At 39.9% G+C, this 21,865-nt stretch overlaps 2 protein-coding genes across 5 annotated transcripts in view; one reads left to right on the top strand and one right to left on the bottom strand.

The window, feature by feature from the left end:
• LOC108697469 (cartilage acidic protein 1) overlaps positions 1–21,865 on the bottom strand; it is a 307,659-nt gene that overhangs the window by 208,867 nt on the left and 76,927 nt on the right. The gene's annotated exons all lie outside the window — the stretch shown is intronic.
• Positions 17,568–21,026, top strand: moap1.S (modulator of apoptosis 1 S homeolog). Its single transcript, XM_041571028.1, has one exon. It carries the CDS (start codon positions 18,505–18,507, stop codon positions 20,701–20,703), a length of 2,199 nt encoding a protein of 732 aa, XP_041426962.1. The 5' UTR covers positions 17,568–18,504; the 3' UTR covers positions 20,704–21,026.

Below are 21,865 nucleotides of genomic sequence, written 5' to 3'. Positions count from 1 at the left end.
TAAGGACTGCTCAGCAGGGACAAAGATAAGAAATTAGGGATGCACCAAATCCAGGATTCGGTTCGGGATTTGGCCTTTTTCAGCAGGATTCGGATTCGGACGAATCTTTCTCCCCAGCCGAACCGAATAATAATCTGCATATGCAAATTAGGGGTGGAGAGGGAAATTGCGTGACTTTTTGTCAGAAAACAAGGAAGTAAAAATATTTTCCCCTTCCCACCCTAATTTGCATATGCAAATTATGGTTCGGATTCGGTTCGGTATTCGGCCGAATCTTTTGTGAAGGATTCGGGGGTTCGGCCGAATCCAAAACAGTGGATTCGGTGCATCCCTATAAGAAATGTATCTAACTTACTAAATATACAAAGTTAGAACAGTTAGGGGGTTATTTACTAAACTCTGAATGCAAAAATCACGAAAAAACAAAACCAGACTTTTAAAAAAAAAACACCAATTTTTCGTAATTTATTAAACCCAGAGGACGAAAATTCAGAATCTGAAAATCCGGCATCTCAGACCTGTCGAGGATGCATATAAGTCAATGGGAGAAGTCCCAATGATTTTTTGATGTCCTCGGTTTTTGGCAATACCTCGAGTTTTCGGGTGAAAGTTTAGAAACAATCGTGAAAATCGGATGAAAAATCTGAAAAAAACATGAAAAATCCGATTTTTCACAATTTTTTGGGAAAATGTATTAATAAAAAACCTGTGCGGATTTGGTCTGAGTTTTTTCAGAAAATATTGAGATAAATTTGGACTTTGATAAATAACCCCCTTACAGTCAGTGACCCCCCTTACCTGAGGGGCTTTAGAAAGACATACAACAACATTTTATACATTAATATTAAAAAAAAAAAAAAAACGGTCACAAATAGAAAATTGTGAGGAATAGGAAAAAATCTTTACTTCTGGTGAACTATCTGAAACCAACTGAACTGAAAGAAAAATGTTGAAAGGCAAAGCAATGAGTGACAAGTACAGTACTATTGTGGGAACATCAGACAATCCAGTCACACACACTTTTATCAGTTACCTCTTCACATTTCTTCTAATTATAGCCTTATGCCTAAACTATTACAGTTGCAACTACATTCAGGAAAGATCTGCAGCCACAAGCTGTTCTAGAACTCTTCCATCAGTTCCAAACAGACAAAAAGCATATTACTAGAAACAATAAATATGTACCAGTCAGCTCTGCTGGAGATTTCCACAGCATACACATTTATTCCTATCTACAATATCATGCTAACATTCCTGCCTTAACCCTTTAAATGCCAGCAGAATTTCACATTTCAGTTGCACGAAATGCCAGACATTTTTGAAACATTTTGTGCTCTCATTTTAGGGGCATTTTCTTATTGGAAACCTTTCGTTTACCTAGGAAAACTATACATTGGTTTTTTTTTTTCAGGAGAACCTGAGCTTTCTAAATCTGCCTGAGTTTTCCTGTATTTCCACCTCTGCAAAAAGATTTATAAAGCTAAATATCAAAAAAAAAAAAAAACATTTCCTATTTTTCATAATATATGAATTTATACCAGCAAAATATTTAATTTTACACATGAAAATCCAACGGATTTGGAAAACCTCATGTCTCTCAAACGTGCCAATACCAGTTATGTATAGGGAGATTTCGGACTTCTGTGGCAGTATATTACCGATTTTTGAAAGCACTAAGGCAGAAAACGCCATACTTTAGATTCCAAGGCCAAAAAATCCTAAAATAGTAGGTTTACTCCAGAAAACTTTTTGAAAAATACACATTCTGCTGTAAAGTGGGTAACTATGTGGTCCAAAGTGGGTAACCAAAGTGAAAATGCAATAAAATGGCTAAAAATTCTATAAAACAGCTAAAAATGCAATATAATCACTGGAATAACATACAAAAGGTATTGCACAGTACAGTTAGTGAAATACACTATAATAGCAATAAAAAAAATTTCAGCCAAAAAAAGGCGTGATAAGAAATAAGAAAAAGCCACAAAACCATGTATGTGTATGCGTGTGTACAATTGGTAAATTGCATGTTATGTGCGTGTGCAAATGTGTGTGAGTGCTATGAGTGTGTGACCCCCCCCGATCAACAAAAATGTATGTGTGAGTGTATGTAAGTGTGAATGTAAGTGTTTATTACTGTACTACATGTGTGTTGGTGTGTTTTTGTGTGTGTTAGTGTTACACTAATGTGGGGAAAAGGCTGCAGTCTTACAGCACGTGCAGCAGCAGGACATGTAGGAATCACATGCCTGCTGCTTGGGGGCCCCTTGGTGATTGCTCCCCAGGGGCCACACGATCCCCCGCTCTGCTCATTGCCTAGGAGCAGGGGGATTAAGGAGGAATGGATCGAGCGGCTCTAAAAGACGGTTCTCCACTTACAAACCTGGAAGTGCAGCAGATCATATAATAAGTAAGTAATACAAAGTAGCAATAACAATAAATGTGCAGCCTTGAGGAGCATTTGTTTTTTAGAAGAGGTCAGTGATTCCCCCGTGTAAAAGCTGGAACAAGTTAAAAAAAAAAGGTAAAAAATGAAGGCCAATTGAAGTTGCTTAGAATTAGCCATTCTTTAACATACTAAAAGTTAACTAAAAAGGTGAACCATCCCTTTAATTAAATATGGGGAACTAGTGAGGGGCAGATGTTCCTCAGGATGCAGACTGAATTAGATTACTCTTACTAACTATACTTATGAATCATGGGTGACAGGCCACAGTGTCCTCTTTGAGGAGATACATACTCTCTCTCAGTTTTGGCTTTGCTTCACCTAGTGAGAAAACAACAAAGGTCATAATTAAAGAACCCGCAATGTCGATAAGTGTTTAAGAAAGACAATTGTTTTTATCAGCCACTAGAGAGGCATTTAATAAGAGATTCTAGGAACATCTCTCCATGCGAGAGCCTGGCACACCTTGTAATTGCAAATCTTATGAATATATGATGATCAGAATGCTTATTTTATACAACACATTATAAGGCGAGAGAGAACATAAGAAGCCTAGAGAGTCATGAACAGAAACGTGATAGGGCAATTTAATAGGGACAGAGAGTTGTGTTGCAATGAGGCTGTTGGTGGGAAGTTGAAGAATATGAATTATACATGGATGGGAATGCGTTATTTCTTTATTGCGGTATGGGAAGTCTAATATCTGGATACATGTATATTTATTGACTGCAGGTATCTAATAATAGACACAGTACTACACCTGACAAGAGTGTTCATTTCATGGACAAAGCCGGAGTTACCGGACTAATCTTCAATACCACTGGCATCTATCAATTCTTGAAACAATATGACAACGTAATTCACGAATATCCCGTATACAATAATTCAATGGAAATTAGATCTCACACCGTGATACCTTAAGTCAGGAAACAATGTCGAGTTGATTACTGTTCTAGCTATGAAATAATTTATACTTTATGCTTCTTATTAAAAGCAGCCGCTATCTTTGCTTTTCTATATTATATTGTAGGGGTGGCAAATCAATGGGGGACTGTAGAAAGCCACACAAAATATGATTACCCATAATGATGGCAGTGATCCATTAGAATTTTGCTTATTCCAATATTTTAGGAATATTAATATTAAATAGCTCAAAGGACATGTCCAATGTTACCTGTAAATGCAGGGCTAGGCAAAATGTGAGATGGAACAGAGCCCAGAAAATGAATTTAATGCTTAGATTGATCACCATTGAGTGGACGATTTGTAAGGATTTAACAACTAACAAATAAGTTAATACGAAAGACAGAAAATTAGCAGTACTATGACCTTACATCTATTTCAGTAATTGCCTCCTAATTTCCACCTGTCCAAAACTGCTAATAGTGCTAAATATGCTGTTGAATAAATATTTTAGATCTCAGTGCTTCTAACAGAAAATACAAACGCAGCTGAAAATATAACATCCTGATATAGCACGGGGCAGTGGCGTAACTAGATATTATGGGCAAATTATTTTTCAGGCCCCCAAAATGTCGAGTTTGACCTGTTTTACCAATATTTATTGAAATTTTATATGAATTAGGACCTCATGGGGCCCCTATACCTCCATGTTTCTTTTGTTCACTGGGACATCCTTTTCTTTTTTCTGCATTGCTTTTTTTCCCCCCTCTTATATTTTTATTTCTCATTAATTATGAAGTCATACATGGCAAAAGAAGAAAACCTTCTGCTATACATTAGTTATGTTTACAATACAGCAAAGTAAGAGGAGAACAACGTTAAGGAAAAGAGAGGAAAGAAAAAGAAGAAAGTTGGGGTGTCCTGCCAAGAAAATGCATCTGGTTTTCTTTTATTATATTAATAGTAAAAAGATGCAGGTTGAGAGTGTTGCTCCTTTAAATAATAGTACCAGTATCATTGTAACAGATACAGAAAAGGCAAATGTGCTAAATCAGTTCTTTTCTTCAGTGTATACAATAGAGGAGACTGAGTTCCCAGGCTCCCTTCATAGCTGCACTGATGGTTCAGCTCAATCTAGTCAGTGGCTGATTCAGGATATGATTCATAAAGCTTCAGTAAAAATGAATGTAAACAACGCTCCAGTGCCTGATGGCATACACCCCTGGGTTATAAGAGAGCTTAGTTTAGTTTTAGACCAGCCCCTATTTCTCATTTTCTCAGATTCGCTTTCATCTGGTATGGTGCCTATGAATTGGAGAAAAGCTGAGGTTATTCCAATATTGAAAAAGGGATAAAGATCTCAGCCGGGCAATTATAGGCCAGTAAGTTTGATATCTGTGATGGGCAAATTATTTGAAGGCTTGTTAAGGGATCACATTCAAAATTTTGTTCTAGTTTTGTCCTAGTAAATGGCATTATGAGCAGCAATCAGCATGGCTTTATGAACGATAGGTCATGACAGACAAATTTCTAAACTAATGTCTGTTGGGCTTAATGAAGTCGTTTGCACATGGATAGAAAACTGGCTACAAGATTGGGAACAGAGGGTGGTTGTAAATGGCACATTCTCTGGAATAAGGTTATAATGGGGTCCCTCAGGGCTCGATATTGGGTCCACTTTTATTTATGTTCATTAATGACTTAGGGGAGGGTATTGTAAGTAATGTATCAGTGTTTGCAGATGACACAAAACTATCCAGCCCAATTAATTCCATCCAGGACGTGGCATCCTTGCAACAGGCTATTGACAAACTGGCAATCTGGGCATCTAAGTAGCAAATGAGATTCAATGTTGATAAATGTAAAGTCATGCACCTGGGATGTAAAAATATCAAAGCCACTTATACCCTTAATGGGACTGCACTAGGCAACTGCCCCATTTTTTAAAGCTTTGCCTTTACAATTAATTCCTTTAATAAACTCATTAGGTTTTTCTGAACTTTTTTCAGAGCCAAAAATTTTTAATTAGATGGATGCACAAAACTGAGGCCGATATCTATAAACAGAATCTTGCTTGAATTACTTAATACTGTTTTTTTATGAGCTTTGTTTTATGAACATATTTTTTTTTTATGAACACTGTTTTATGTATGGAACTTAAGGTAAACACTGAATTAGAACAAGATGAAACTGAGCACACTCTTAACCTTCCCTCCGTAAGGTGGCCTGGTGCACAATGCAGGAGGGTACGGCAACCCCCAATGAGTCAATGGCATAGGGATACACTGGCACTCGAGGCAATTGAAATGCAGGGTTACCCCTTGCTGTTTTTTTCGTTTGAACGTTTGCACAAAATAAACAGCAAGGGGTAACCCTGCATTTTAATTGCCTCAAGTGCCAGTGTATTCCTATGCCATGGAACCTAAGGGCAGATAAAAGCTGCCGACAGACAGAGATGGCAGCTTATTGGCCCATGTGTGGGGCCCTCAGACAGGCTTCCCAATTAATATCTGGCCAAGAGTTGGCCAGATGTCGATCGGGCAGGGGTAAAAATCCCATTGGATCAAGGGCCTCATCTGTTCGTTGACGTAGTCCCGCAATCCGTATTCCTTACATTATGATCCAATAGTTTGGGCCCTAGGGCCCACGATCAGATCAGTCTGATATCGTGGAGAGATCCGCTCATTTGGCGAAATCACCAAACGAGCAGATCTCTATGTGTATGGCCACCTTAACTGTCTGGTGCTGAAACCCTGCAACCACATACAGTGCATAATTGAAGTGTATATTCTTTCTACCTTATGTGTGGGAAACTGACCCTGTAGTCTTGCATTCAGTGCACAAACATACAAATAATAAATGTATGGCCCTGTTTATTCAAAGGAAAAAAAATCTTAATACTGTATAATTGATGCGGGTACAAAGAAACCCAATACTTGACGTTTAAGTGATATACAGTTTTCCTTCAAGATGGGGTTTGTTAAAATAACCTCGCTGCCATTCATGTCAATACCTCGCCAGCATGTCTCATTCCAACTGCAAGACCGGTGCTACACCTTCTTTCTATTTCTATAGCTCCTTTCAATTTATCTCAAGTAGTTCAGTTAAATAGCAGGTATGATAAGCTGGGGCTTCACATTCTATACCCTGTTCTGAAAGCATCTCTTTATATGTTCTAACAGTCTATTCCTGAATCGCGTGTAAGATGCTTCTGAAACAATAGAATTTGTTCCCATACACATGCCACCAGCCTATTGTCCTCTTCCGAATTTGTTCTGCAGAGAACATTTCAATCATCTGAACAAAGTTTGTAATTCCCACCTGTAAAATGAAGGCAGATAATCCAAATAACCGTCAGGAACCACAAACAAATAAAATCAACTCTGCATTTACTGCTATGATAATACAAAAGTGAGTCAAAATGTTCTACAGAACCATGTTTAAGAACATACCTTCCAGGGTTAATAACAATGACATTGAATGACTGATTCAGCTGAAATTTGGGATTTAATGTCTTGTGCAGCCTTCTTTTATCGTTTAAAAAAAAAAAGTCAAGAAAGGAAACGGTCTGTCTGTGATTTCTAAATTTCTAAAATATTCTAAAATATGTTCACAAATAGCCCAAGTGACTGAATTAGTCTATACAATTTTTTAATATATTTTTTTATTTTTTTTTATTTTTTATGTTAGCACATCCACACACACACAGGTTTTTTACATCTTAAACAAAATCTTTTGTTTAGAAGGAAGAAAGTTAATGAGAGGGCACACTGGTGGCACCACCAAGTGGGATACACTATAACTTACCATACTGACTAATTTAAACTGACTCAAACATCTACTGGGAGTTATAACTAGGGATGCACCGAATCCAGGATTCGGTTCGGGATTCGGCCTTTTTCAGCAGGATTCAGATTCGGCGAAGGATCCGGGGTTCAGCCGAATCCAAAATAGTGGATTCGATGCATCCCTAGTTATAACACAATTGACCCTACACTGGCTTACTTGTTTGCAGGTGGGGTCTTCTTGGTGCTGCTCTCCAGTCGGCTTCCTTCCAATTCTGAACAGGTGCCTTGGTCCCATCTTCCTTTTATAGCCTTGGGCCACACCCTTCTGGAAGGATTTTTCGGGAGTTCCCCTGTCTCTTCACACACTAAAATTGCACCATAAATGTCTTAACACTAGTAGTGACCACTTAGCAATTACCCTAAAATAACTGCTTTTTTACAGGTTATTAGAATACTAAACCTTCTGGAGCAAATTCACTAAGCGCCGAACGCTAGCGTTAATTCGCTAGCGTTTGGCATTTTCGTTACTGTGCAAATTCACTAACGAACGATGGCGTAGTTTCGCTAGTGTTACTTCGCACCCTTACGCCAGGCGAATTTTCGCTAGCGACGTAACTACGCAAATTCACTAACTTGCGCAGTGTACTGAACGCTACCTTTTACGCTAGACTTCCTTCGCCACCTCAGACCTGGCGAAGCGAAATAGAGTAGATAGGGATTGCTTCAAAAAAAGTCAACATTTTTTCTAAGTCCCAAAAAACGCTGGCGTGTTTTCTACATGATGGGTGATAGGCTGAAAAAGATCGAAAAAATTTTTTGGGGCTCCCCTCCTTCCCCCCTACATTTCCTGACTCATGGCAACTTACCTAGACAGTGGGCACATGTGTAGGGCAAAATAAAATTTTTATTTGATGATTTGAAGGTTTTCTTGGCATTTGTAGTGCTGATACGTATTCCTCCATTGAAATTTGAATTTGGCGCCGTATGCAAATTAGCCTTCGCTAGCGTAACTTCGCTTTGCATAGCGAATCAACGCTAGCGCAACTTCGCAACCTTACGCTACCCCTGAGCGCAACTTCGGATTTTAGTGAATTTGCGGAGCGCTGGCAAAACTACGGCTGGCAAAGTGTGGCGAAGTTGCGCCTGGCGCAACTTCGCATCTTAGTGAATTTGCCCCTCTGTCCCCCTATAAACCATTCCTTAGTATTTCAGTTAAAATAAAAAAAAGGCATTCTTTATTAAACATCATAATGACCTTACAAATAGAGCCAACATTCATTAAAACCACTTCCTCTACTACCCCTTAGGTGAATAAATCAATGTATCAAAATAGGCTGTATATAAATAACTAGAACTCATCAGCACCATATATTTTTGGAAAGTACACATTCTACTGAATCTAAAATGGGTACCCCATGCCTTTCTGCTCCAAATTACTGAGTCGCAAAAAATTATGGTTTACGGATCTGAAAATTGGCTCAAAGCTTCAAATTTCCAGCATCATATCGCCCACTTATCATTACGTATCAAGAAAAAGCACCCTAAATATGATTGCCAGGGGTCTTCCAAATAGTTTGATGCCCATTGTGCATAGGATTACCAAAGTATCTGGCATTTAGAGGCCCCAAAATGAAGTTAGAGCATACACATAGTCCTGTGGGTAAATTCAGCTATTGAAAAATCCACACATTGACTGCATTTTTTGTGGGGTAAAAACACAGAAATATACGTTTCCTCCTAAAACCATATATTTTTGGAAAGTACACATTCTACCAAATCTAAAATGGGTACCCATGCCTTTTTGCTCCACATTACTGAGTCAGATGGCTTTCCCAAATTTGGTGGTTTTGGTGAAATACCTGAAAATCGCCTCAAAGCTTCAACTTTCCAGCATCGTGTCGTCCATGTATCATTACCAGGATAAAGCATCCTAAATATGAATTTCGGGGGTCTACTAAACAGTTTTATGCCCAATATCCATAGATTTACCAAACTATGGGGCATACAGAGACCCCCAAATCCAAATAGTGATTATGAATTCTCACGTATGACACTCTGCAATATAAGCACCCGGTATGTGTATTATGTGCCATGAGACCCCCTAACAGTATGGAGACCCTACAAAACCATATATTTTTCAAAATACGGAGGATGTTGAAATGAGAACTATCTTATATCAACAGTTTGTTTCCAATAAAATATTCTCTAATTATCACAACAGTAAAATGCGATCCTTTGTAAACATCTGTATATTGATGCAAATGAAATGCAGACATTAGCACATTAGTTATGCAAATTGTACTAAAATGCAGCTTGATGTCATTCTGCAAAAAAATACTTTCTGTTCTATGGCAAATGCTAAAGTTTATTTTGCTAATTTGAGATCAGTCACTTGCCTGTTCCTGCCTAAAAACAGCAAATATGGTAAATCATAAGGATTTAATGAACATATTACTTCCTGTGGAACAATGCAGTACAATTAAAAACACAGCAGCTGTGTCTTTTGGGTGTCATTTAACTCATTTGCAAAGCACTAGTCAAGGAACAAGTCACACCAGGGAAGCTGGTGTTCAGATGGAGCTGAAAAATAAAGGCCATTATTTTTCCCTGTAAACGAAAGTCTCTTGATTGGATGGGGAATTTTCAATACTCCCTCCCCAGGTCACACGTGGGCAAATGTAGCTAATTTAGTTCTGTGGTTGCGGTTTATACTGTTGACTCCAGCATATACCGTATATTTACCCTTACTGTACTAGAAGCACTAAAAAACATTGATTCCTCCACTCGAATTCTGCAAACTGCATGGCATATGTTTCATTCCCTAAGATGCAAGGGAAAGATATCCAAAAACATTTCTTACATGCCTTATAATTTTTTAGGTTATCTCCTTTAAAAGAACTATAGACTAAAAAAATATGGCTAGATATGCTTATATACACTAAGGGGGATAATTTTTCCAAGTCCGAATTCATCTCAATATTTTCTGCTACAAACTTCGATCAAATATGCTCAGGGTTTTTAGGCTTATTTATTGTTTCATTTTACCTTAAAATTTGCTTTGCAGGAAAAAATCAGATTTTCGCAATCTTTATGGATTTTTCATCCAATTTTCACTTTTTTTTCCAGGATTTTTCACCCCTGAAAACTCTGATTTCTTATATTTTTTGACCGAAAACTTCAGGATATTGCACGAAACCCAGTGCACATCAAAAAATCATTGGGACTTCTCTCATTGACTTGTCATCTCGACAGGTCTGAGATGCCGGATTTTCTGATTCAGATTTTTCCATCCTCGGGGTTTAATAAATTCAGAAAAATTCATGATTTTTTTAAAATTCCAATTTTACAAAAAAAAAAAAAACAACAATTTTTTTTGGTGATTTTTTCATTTGGAGTTTAGTAAATAACCCCCTATGGGGCAGATTTATTAAGGTTTGAATGTAACTCGAGGTTTTTTTTTTATAAAAGAACTCCCATTTGAGTTCAGAATTTTGAAATTTGACCTTTGACAATGTCGGACTGAATCCTTGGGGGCCCACCGTGGCTGTAAAAGGAAGGACCCTTCTGGCAGTCCCCGGCCCCACTCCAAACTCCTGCCCCCATTGCACTTAAGACACATCGCTCACACGCGCAAAGGCTGCCATGGCACAACAAGTCATTTTTATGAGGCAGCCGGGGGAGCAGGTCTGGGTACCTTCAAAACATACAAGACATTCAAGCTGATGCTCCAGCTCCCCTCTCCGATCCTGATTGTGTCTGCATTTGCAGCAGCCCACCGGTAGTCTGGCACTGGCACAGTCTGGCACTGCCGACATATGACATGTATCTGAATTAATGACTGATGGGCCCTATATCTTGAATTATATTTTGTGTATATACACCATATATTTTGAATTGTCTCTAAGCTCAGGTAACTGACAGACACAGTGAGAATCAGCAGAAATTAATAAGAGAAGCTCTTGGACGTTTCTTCAGAGGTAATTATTGTCACTGCTGTAGTGGCCTTAGGGTAGTAGTGGTAAAAAAGATGAAAATATAAAGTGCAGAATGAATTTCTAGCCTAATTCTTTGTTAATCTTTAGTGTCCACTATAATATATGTTATGGGGTTACAGTGGTGCTCATTACATCCAAAGCTGCAGTGAAACGCCAAGGCCCTATAACTTTAGGGGTACATTCAGTAACAAACTATACATTTTACTCCACTGACCCCCTCCTTTCATTATTACTTCATAAAACTTTTCTTTCTTCTGTTCCTTAGAGTTTTTCTATCTCCATTGCTTGCAGTTTTTTATGGTCAACTCCTGCATAAGCTGGCCATGCACAGCCCAATAAAAGCTGCCAACTTGGCCCCTCCAGAGCCAGACCATGACAGCAACTTATTGATCCACATATGGGGTTAACCAAGGGCCTGCACAACCAATATCTGGATAAAATACATTTTTAAATCAGGCAGGTTGAAAAATCCTGTTGGACAAGGACCCTGTCAGAGTGTTAAGAAGAGCAGTTGTGACAGTGTATGGTCAGGTAGATGCCTTCCCTCCTTATTTTCACTCACTCTTTGCTAGTGTTATATCCATTTGCCATTACATTTTCTATTTTCAGTCTTGCCCCAAATTTATTGCTTCTCTCCACTTACAGCTTTTTATTTTCTCATCTTTCCCTATTGAGTTGCCCGTGGTCATGTGTTCTCTTTATATTTCTCAATTTCTTTTCTCTTCTTAATTTCCTTAGATTCCAGTAAATGCTAGAATTTACAGTAATCAATATATATATACTGTATCTGAGATAGTATTACAGATAGTCACCAGCATGAATTTTTACTGTGAATAACACATACAGCAACATCTAACACAGAATTATTACCTTAAATTGACACCAATAAATTCACCAGTGTATTATGAGCTTCTGTCCCTAATGTCCCTACTAAGGTACGTTTCCTTAGTCAATAAAACTGTTAATAGAAAGTGTTTTTTGGACGATAACCATGTAAAGTTATGGGACCGATTATCCAGAATTCTCGGGACTTCATTCCTTAAGTCTACTAGAAATTCATGTAAACATTAAATAAACCTAATAGGCTGGTTTTGCTTCCAATAAGGATTAATTATATCTTCGTTTGAATCAAGAACAAGGTACTGTTTTATTATTATAGAAGAAAAATAAATAATATATAAAAATTTGGATTATATGGATAAAGTGGAGTCTATGGAAGACGGCATTTCCATAATTCTAAGCTTTCTGGATATTGGGTTTCCAGTAGGGATGCACCGAATCCACTATTTTGGATTCGGCCGAACCCCCGAATCCTTCGTGAAAGATTCAGCCGAATACCGAACTGAATCCGAACCCTAATTTGCATATGCAAATTAGGGGTTAAAAGGGGAAAATATTTTTTACTTCCTTGTTTTGTGACAAAAAGTCATGCGATTTCCCTCCCCGTCCCTAATTTACATATGCAAATTAGGATTCGGATCGGCCGGGCAGAAGGATTCGGCCGAATCTGAATCCTGCTGAAAATGGCCGTATCCTGGCCGAATCCCGAACCGAATCCTGGATTCGGTGCATCCCTAGTTTCCAGATAACGGATCCTACACCTGTATATCTCTAAGCAGTGCATTCATGATCCACAGAGATATGTGGGAAATTAATTAAACACCGGTAAGAGAAAACGTAAAGCTCCAAAAAAGTAGCGGCCCAAGGAAACAGTTGATACAACACGCTGTTACTGCACTATAATACACTCTGAATCATGATCATATGCCAGATATATTTCAGTTCAGCATCCAAATGGCCAAAAGTTTGAACGGATTATCCAATAATCCTAAATGCTGTCCTATAGAATGTGTAGACGGAGTTTACCTATACAAACTTTTGCTGGAATTGATTCTATAACTGAGCACTGGCTCTAATACCACTATAGTAATGCAATATCAATATCATATCAATCCTTATTGATAGGCCTGATCAGTGTAGGTCCAGGATGATTTGCTCACTAATCTGACACAGTCATAAAATGCTGAATGCTCCAGTACAGTAATAGCTGGAGACCCATTTTATACACTGTTTTGGTCTTGGCCAGTGATGGGCAAATATGTCCCGTTTCGCTTAGCCAAGAAACTTGCGAGTTTTGATACCCGCATTAAAGTCAGTGGGCGTTCAAATAATGTTGACACGCGAGCGACTATTCCGACGCGCGTCCACATTTGTTTGACGTCGGCGAATTATCGCCAAAAATTTATTGGCCAGCGCCGAATAGTGGAAATTTGCCGCTAATTTGCACCTGCCAAATTTATTCGCACATCACTAGTCTTGGCCTATCTGCCAAATTAACAATAATAGTTACTTTGTTCCTTCTTTCATTTTATTAAGCAGCTTGTGTGTTTATTTGTGAGAATTCTTCTTGTGTTTCAAATTCATCCAATGATTATTCTAGGTGTTATGTGTATGCAGCAGCATGAGTGCCCATAGAGACAGCCCAGTGATCCGAATTGGGAGTTACTTAGCAGGCAGAAATGCTCCCTGTCAAATAAAGTCTGTCCTAGCACAACTCTGATCTGTTTATCTTAGCTGGCAATGCCCCAACAAGCTTTGCCTTCAAGTCAGATGCTAACAAGAACAAACTAGAGGGGTTCCTTCACTCTACAATGAAATAGAATCAAACTAGACTTTGTTAAAGGAGAAGGAAAAGTATCAAAGCAGTTTATTGTCAATAGATTAGCCACAATAGTGCAAGCTATAACACCATATTTATTCTGTAGAATGCTTTACCATACCGGAGTAAACAGCTCTAGAAGCTCTCTCTGTTTGTTTAGGATAGCAGTTGCCATATTCACTTGGTGTGACATCACATCCGGCTTCAGTTTCCCTGCTCACTCATAGCTCAGATTACAGCAGGGAGGTGGTGAGGAGCAAACTGAGCATGCTCAAGCCCAAGCCCTGGAGGTTTAAGATGAAAACAGGAAGTCTGATACAGAAGTCCATGTGTACACAATAGAAGGAAAGAAATGTGGTGTTTCTTTTGACAGAGGACTCAGAGCAGCATTACTTTGAGGGTTTACTGGTGTATTTATATAGACCTTTCTGATAAAGCATACTTCATTTTATCTTTTCCTTCTCCTTTAACTAATTTACTTGCTGGACACAATGCTATTTCCATAATACTGTATCTACAGCAATTCCCTCACTCATAGTTAACATCTAAAGAATATATTTTAAACTGGGGACCAGATAGCTGCTGTTGATCAACAACTCCGGGGATTCACCGGTAAACAGGTTATTGCTAAATCCTTAGCACATAATCCCATTTATGATCTGAATACCCTTCAATGTGACAGTATTACACTCTGCATAATGTGCCCTGTCAGTCAATTTGACCTACGTGGTATACAATCTATAAGGTGAGAATTCGTAAATGAATATAACTTGCTCTGCAACCTCAAAATTGCCCTGTTACTCATGTACCCAATCATGATTAAGGCCCTCCTAATCCAATACTTGTATTTTAGTATACTGCTGGCCAATGAGCATGCTCTCCACAAAAATGGAGAGTGTCCTAAAGTTTGTAACACCAGTAAGAGATATCCACAGCAGACCTGGAAATCACTATGACCTGAAACACCTTGACAGGTATAAAATCTGTAACCTGATCAAGTTCAACCGCTCCAAATGAAAACCCAGCATTCATACACACACCCCTCTCTACTTTTAATTAAATTCAATATACCCATACCTATACTAACTATAGAGCTTAGAATCACAATAGCCTTTCATTAAGGCTACTAGAAAATGTGTAGCCTCAATTTCCCAGTTTGTTATGTTATCTCAAGAACAACATAAAAAATAGTATAATTGAAACAATAGAAAAAAAAAGGATGTTTGACACAAGCCCTTCTTGTTGCACTCGTGTAGAACAAGGAATTATACTGCCCCTTTAAAACATCCGTACATAGAACTGCCTGACATCAGAAATACTGCGTAAGAATAAAGTCAATGTTGTTAGAAGGGGCATCTACTGAGCAGCCTTGCATGCACCATCAAGGAGTGAGGAAATTCATTATTACTTTGGGAATGGATGGTTGATCTAGGATGTATTAGAAAGGAACCAATGTCTGTGTCTCTCCAGCTCACGGAGCATTAGCAAAAAAAGCAGAGAATATACTGTAGTCCAGAGACTCTGTTTCTCTGCCTCTTGTCTCCTGAGTGACCGCATCAATGAGTAGTCTGTAGGAGAACCATCAGCCAATTAAAGAGATTTCTGTGAAAGCATTGATCCCTGTCAGTGTTGCCGTGTGTCCCCTTTATGTGGCAAATGGTTTGGAAATACCATCTACCGATGATAGGACACTTGTTTCTAGACAAGCGAAATCTCAGTGCTTTACACAGCAACCTTTCTTAGTAAAATATCTGTAATGTTTCGCTCTAAGAACACTCATACATGACCTCTCTGAGAAGGACTCCTTATGCTTTATTGTAATAATAGCATTTACACACACCGGTTTCTTTTACCGTCTCTAGACTGTTAACATTGCCCAAATGCTAGACAAGCAAAGGACTGAGACTAGGCCCATATTTTGTATTTACCCCCCCATCTTACACACACACTATAAATATAATAACAAGAGCCAATGATTTCCAAAGCACTGCAAAATAAACAATCTGTTCAAAATCAATATATTTAGCAACCCTTAGTCATACAATATATCCCTTAACATATTCCTCAATACTATACACAGTTATAGCTGTCCACATTACCCGTTTCATATTTCAGGACAATGGTGGTCCCAGCCAAATCCGGCCCAACCCCACGGAGCAACAGGAGAAAGAATTTAGTTAATAAAATTTCACCTTTAATAATCCATCCTTAATGGATGATTAAACCCTAAAATTGAATATGGCTAAAAATGCTAATATACTGCACTTATTACACCAGCCTAAAGTTTCAGCTTGTCAATAGCAGCAATGATCCAGGACTTCAAACTTGTCACATGGGGTCACCATCTTGGAAAGTGTCTGTGACGCTCACATGCTCAGTGGGCTCTGAGCAGCTGTTGAGAAGCTAAGCTTAGGGGTCGTCACTAATTATCTAAGCTTAGGGGTCGTCAAAAATTATCAAGCAGAAAATGAGGTTGGCCTATAATATAAACTGATGCTACAGGGCTGATTAAATTCTGATGCTAGTTGCACTTGTTTCTGTGCTGCTATGTAGAAATTATCTGTATTAATTACTAATCAGCCTTATATTGTGACTTTTATATTCTATGTGTACTGTATATTGTGAGTGGGTCCCTAGGCACAGAAAGTTACAACAGCACAGAGCAGTGAATCAGCAGAAAAGAAGATGGGGAGCTACTGGGGCATCTTGGAGACACAGATCTTCCCTGCTAAAGGGCTGTGGTTGCCTTGGGCTGGTACAGAAACCCATAATGTACAACATATCTAGCCTACTTTTTAAGTTTGGCTTTAGTTCTCCTTTAAATTAATCCAGCACATAACAACATAGAACCCTGGATCATATGCTTTACGTGTTTCGTGGCATCTCGCCACTTCCTCAGAAGTGATCACATGATCCATCTATACCAGAAAGAAAGAAATATCCCCTAACCCCATAAAACTTAAATCATTTATTATATCCAAAAAGATTAAGACAGAAAATAGCATAAATATCCCTATCATATAACATAAATAGCACATTTAAATTCATATACAATCCCATTTAAAAATACACATTAATATATAGAAACATTGGATATAAATAATTCATAAAATCTCATTACAGAAAACAGTATTTTTATAATAGCATGGCAATTCCCGTTCTCTATTCATGCCTCCTACAGATTCCATAGTTTTGAGCCAAAAAAACCCCAAAATGCCTCCTTTCTTAACAATCTTTTATGGTAATCCCCCTTGCAAATTTGGAAGTTAGGTTTATCTATGATCTAAAAGCCAATACATTTTATCCCACCATGTTTCTCCATCAAGTGTTTCGCTATTGCTGATTTACTGATACTTTTTGGTGATATTGTTCCTTTAAACAAGGGAACATTTCCATGCAAGACTGCTAATCTCTTCTCTGCTATTGTACTACCCCAACATATCACACTCAACTACATATAAAATTGGCTTTAGTATAATGATGTTTTACTCTACAGGTATGGGACCTGTTATCCCGAATGCTCAGGACCTGGGGTTTACCACATAATGGATCTTTCTATAAACTGGATCTTCAGATCTTAAGTATACTAGAAAATCATGTAATCATTAAATAAACCCAATCAGTGTCAGACTGGCCCACTGGGATACCAGGAAAACTCATAATGGGCCAAAGTGTCAGTGGGCCCTCATGCTGCTAAACTTTTTGCCTATTTCATGGCCATTCCCTATTATATGAGAACAAAGAGGCTAAACAGATGGAATAATAGATTATAGTGTAGGGGACAGGAAGAATCCTTCCCCTGTTTGTCTTCCAGTGACATCATCCAGCCCAGTTGCATGCTGGATAGTGACCCGATTGGCTGGGAACCCCAGTGCATCCTGGGGAGAAAGGGTGTGCCTGACTTTGGAGCCAAAAGCACAGGGTCTCCCAGGAAGAGAGCTGAGAGAGCCAGCGTGAGTAGCTGTAAGATTGTGAGGTGCAGAGAAGAAGCTGCTGAATCTGGGGAGATTGAGCCCAGCCTGTCCCCTGCCAAGTTGCTGCAAACTCAGAAGGAGAAAGGTGCCACTAGTGAGACTGATTCTGCTGCAGAGCTGTGTGTGATCTCCTGTGTGAATTCCTCTGAGAGCACCCCGGTGAGTGAGCCACCCAAGGGAGGATACTGGCACGGATACAAGCGTGGGGCCCCATACTGAAGACAGCTGTTAACCCTTTACCTGCTACAAGAGAGCTGCTGCCAACATTCAAAAGGGAGAGGTACTTTTGGGGAATAAGGTAGCGCTACCTGGGGAGTAAGAGCTCTGGGGAAGGGACAATCATTTGAACTGTGTGATTATTAACCCCTTCAGGAGGATTGGGACTGTGATATCTACCAAGGACTGTGTGAAGCAACAGTTAAGCACCTAATAGTGGTTTAGGGAGTGTCCCACGTGTCCCCAGTGTAGGAGTGCAGAGTGTATTAGTTGCCCAAGTGTTTACTTTTTGTTTATATAAAGTTTATATTGGTTCAAATTGCAAACTGTGTGTTTTATTATTCCTAGTGTAACCCCCTGAGGTGTCTTCCTCAGTGTTCACTAGGTGGAGGCACTGCGCTGTAATTCCCAGTTCCCAGTACTTTTCAATGCAAAAGGGACTCAGGGCCCCTGGATTGCCAAGGGTAAGTGGTGATTTAAAGAGACAGTAACCAAATTAGTGTTACATTTTGGAGGCACTGCTGAGATGTCGACTGGGAAGCTGGATATGTTTGATGAAAATATGTCTTCATTTGAAACTCCACAAACTGTTCGCCAGTGGTGTACTGCATTGGGACTTAACCCTCGAAAGGTTGCCGCTGTAGGGCCTATGGTGCCCAGAGTGAAAGAAGAATTTATTTACCAAATTCTCGATGGGGAACAGACTTTTTACCGCCCAAGAGTGGCTGCGTCACGGAGAGATTCTGCTGGGGTCCTACTAAATGTTCTTATAGAAAGCCCTAAAGAGATAGATCGTGACCGGGTTCCCCCTGATATTGATGCTGAAAGTGAAGGGCCCTGGAAGATTGTTCTGCCTGATATGTCTGATGATGCAGATGAGTTAACTTCCCAGGGTGATGCCCTTACTACTCAGTATGCTGTGAAGGCACAGGAAAGTGTGCTGCGGGACAAGACATTGTTTGATTCACCAGCTGGGAAGAGTCAAGTAAAGAGATGTCCATCCTGTGAGAGCGTGGTCTCCAAGGGGAGTCGGCATAGCTCTGGTTGCCGGCTGGATACCCCAGAGATTGTGAGCGCGCTGGGACAACTGACTGACCAACTAACACAGCTGGCCTGGAATGGTAATTTTAAGAGACTTAAAGTGTTTTCCGGCACAGATCCTGTACCTACTGGTGAAGAGTCCTTTGAGAGCTGGAGAGACTCCACTGTTGTGTCCGTGAGAGATTGGACTGGCCCCGAGACAACTATGAGAAGGAAGATCCTTGAGAGTCTCCGCAGTCCTGCCGTGGATGTTGTTAAATCCTATATGGTTGGCCACCCTGATGCTACTTCAGGTGATCTGATTGAAGTCCTGGAGGTGACGTTTGGCCCTGTAGAGAGTGCTACAGAGATGCTTCATCGCTTCCACTCTACCTTTCAAAAAGAGAAGGAAGATTTGTCTGTTTATCTTGTGCGGCTAGAACAAGGCCTGAGACTGCTAGTGAGCCGTGGTGCAATTTCATACGGTGAAATGGATCCTCTGAGAATTCGCCAATTAAAGAGAGGGACCCTGAATAGTGACCCTGTTGCCATGACAATTAGAGCACACTACCAGGATAAGTTACCCCCTGGGTACATTGCTCTGATGGAGAGAGTGCGGCGAGAGGAGGCGGATGCCTATGTGAGGGTCAGACGAAGTCCCACTTCAGGGCATACAGAGAAATCCCCTGCTGATGCTAAACTGTTGGAGGAAAACAAGAAGCTTCGCAAAGAGTTGGGGGAGTTAAAAGCTCAACTGTCAGAGAGAGCCAGACCACCCCCAGCTGAGGCTAAGAAAATTCCTAAGTGTTACCGGTGTGGCAAGCTTGGCCACATCCAGCCAAACTGTCCAGTTCCTGATGAAGGTGAAACCCAATCTGCACTGTGTAAAGTACGCCGCAGGCGTAGAAGTTTCTTTGGAAGATGTTACAAGTGCCAAGTGATGGGTCATCAGGCCCGGAATTGTAAGACTTACAAAAATGTTACAGTACAGAAGTCTTATTATGAGCCTTCCATCTGTGAGAGTGACTCCCTTGAAGAGGATAAGGTGTTGAGTCGAGAGAAGACTACTGTGGAGAACCCTATTGGCATGAAGGTGGTCCCTGAAACCTCTGATACCCCCGATAGATCTAAAGGACTGGGTCTGGGTAAGCGCAGGTCTTCATGTAGGGCAAATGTTAGGGTCTCAGGTAACAGTAGTGACACCAACATTATTGACTGTTTTACTGTTGAGGCATGCCAGGGCGTACGGCAAGCGAGGTCGTTGCCGGTTTGTCCAAGGGGAGAATGTAGGGGACAGGAAGAATCCTTCCCCTGTTTGTCTTCCAGTGACATCATCCAGCCCAGTTGCATGCTGGATAGTGACCCGATTGGCTGGGAACCCCAGTGCATCCTGGGGAGAAAGGGTGTGCCTGACTTTGGAGCCAAAAGCACAGGGTCTCCCAGGAAGAGAGCTGAGAGAGCCAGCGTGAGTAGCTGTAAGATTGTGAGGTGCAGAGAAGAAGCTGCTGAATCTGGGGAGATTGAGCCCAGCCTGTCCCCTGCCAAGTTGCTGCAAACTCAGAAGGAGAAAGGTGCCACTAGTGAGACTGATTCTGCTGCAGAGCTGTGTGTGATCTCCTGTGTGAATTCCTCTGAGAGCACCCCGGTGAGTGAGCCACCCAAGGGAGGATACTGGCACGGATACAAGCGTGGGGCCCCATACTGAAGACAGCTGTTAACCCTTTACCTGCTACAAGAGAGCTGCTGCCAACATTCAAAAGGGAGAGGTACTTTTGGGGAATAAGGTAGCGCTACCTGGGGAGTAAGAGCTCTGGGGAAGGGACAATCATTTGAACTGTGTGATTATTAACCCCTTCAGGAGGATTGGGACTGTGATATCTACCAAGGACTGTGTGAAGCAACAGTTAAGCACCTAATAGTGGTTTAGGGAGTGTCCCACGTGTCCCCAGTGTAGGAGTGCAGAGTGTATTAGTTGCCCAAGTGTTTACTTTTTGTTTATATAAAGTTTATATTGGTTCAAATTGCAAACTGTGTGTTTTATTATTCCTAGTGTAACCCCCTGAGGTGTCTTCCTCAGTGTTCACTAGGTGGAGGCACTGCGCTGTAATTCCCAGTTCCCAGTACTTTTCAATGCAAAAGGGACTCAGGGCCCCTGGATTGCCAAGGGTAAGTGGTGATTTAAAGAGACAGTAACCAAATTAGTGTTACAATAGTATATAAAGAAAACAAACTAGAACAATAGCGGTTGGTCTAAGGTTTTATGGTGGGCCCCTGGTCTAAGGTTTTTGGGTGGGCCCCTGGTGTCCCAGTCCGACACTGAACCCAATAGGCTGGTTTTGCTTACAAGAAGGATTAATTATACATTTTTAACAATTTGGATAAAATGGGTCGATGGGAGATGGCCTTTGCGTAATTCAGAGCTTTTTGGATAATGTGTTTCTGGATAATGGATTCAATACCTGTATAATAACACGCCCTGCAATGTTAAATGTGGCATATTGGCGTATGATGTGTGTTTTTACTTTAATCACGGGGAAAAAACTGTTTCTGACCCTAGAGGAGGAACATAACTGTAAATTGATATTCACAAGCCCTTAAGGGCTGTGTGATTATTTTGTGATTATGTTTTTGTTTTTATTTATGTTGATAAACTATTAGAACATATTATTCATATTCTAATTTCTTAATTCCTGAAACATTAAAAGGTATACTAAAGGACCATTACATGTACTTTACTTTCACTTCAAATTTAAAAGAATGGACACTTAACAATTCTTATAATATGATATGATATCCTTATAAATAGGATATCCTTTCATGTTAAATCTAATTAAGAGATGTAAAAGTTTAATCACTTAATCAAGGTC

Source organism: Xenopus laevis, chromosome 7S (genome assembly GCF_017654675.1).
Source record: "Xenopus laevis strain J_2021 chromosome 7S, Xenopus_laevis_v10.1, whole genome shotgun sequence".
Classification (NCBI taxonomy): domain Eukaryota; kingdom Metazoa; phylum Chordata; class Amphibia; order Anura; family Pipidae; genus Xenopus; species Xenopus laevis.
This window is presented reverse-complemented; position numbering and strand designations above follow the sequence as displayed.

Coding starts and splice junctions, on each gene's coding strand:
- moap1.S (XM_041571028.1), top strand. CDS start 18,505: ATGTCGACTGGGAAGCTGGATATGTTTGATGAAAATATGTCTTCATTT.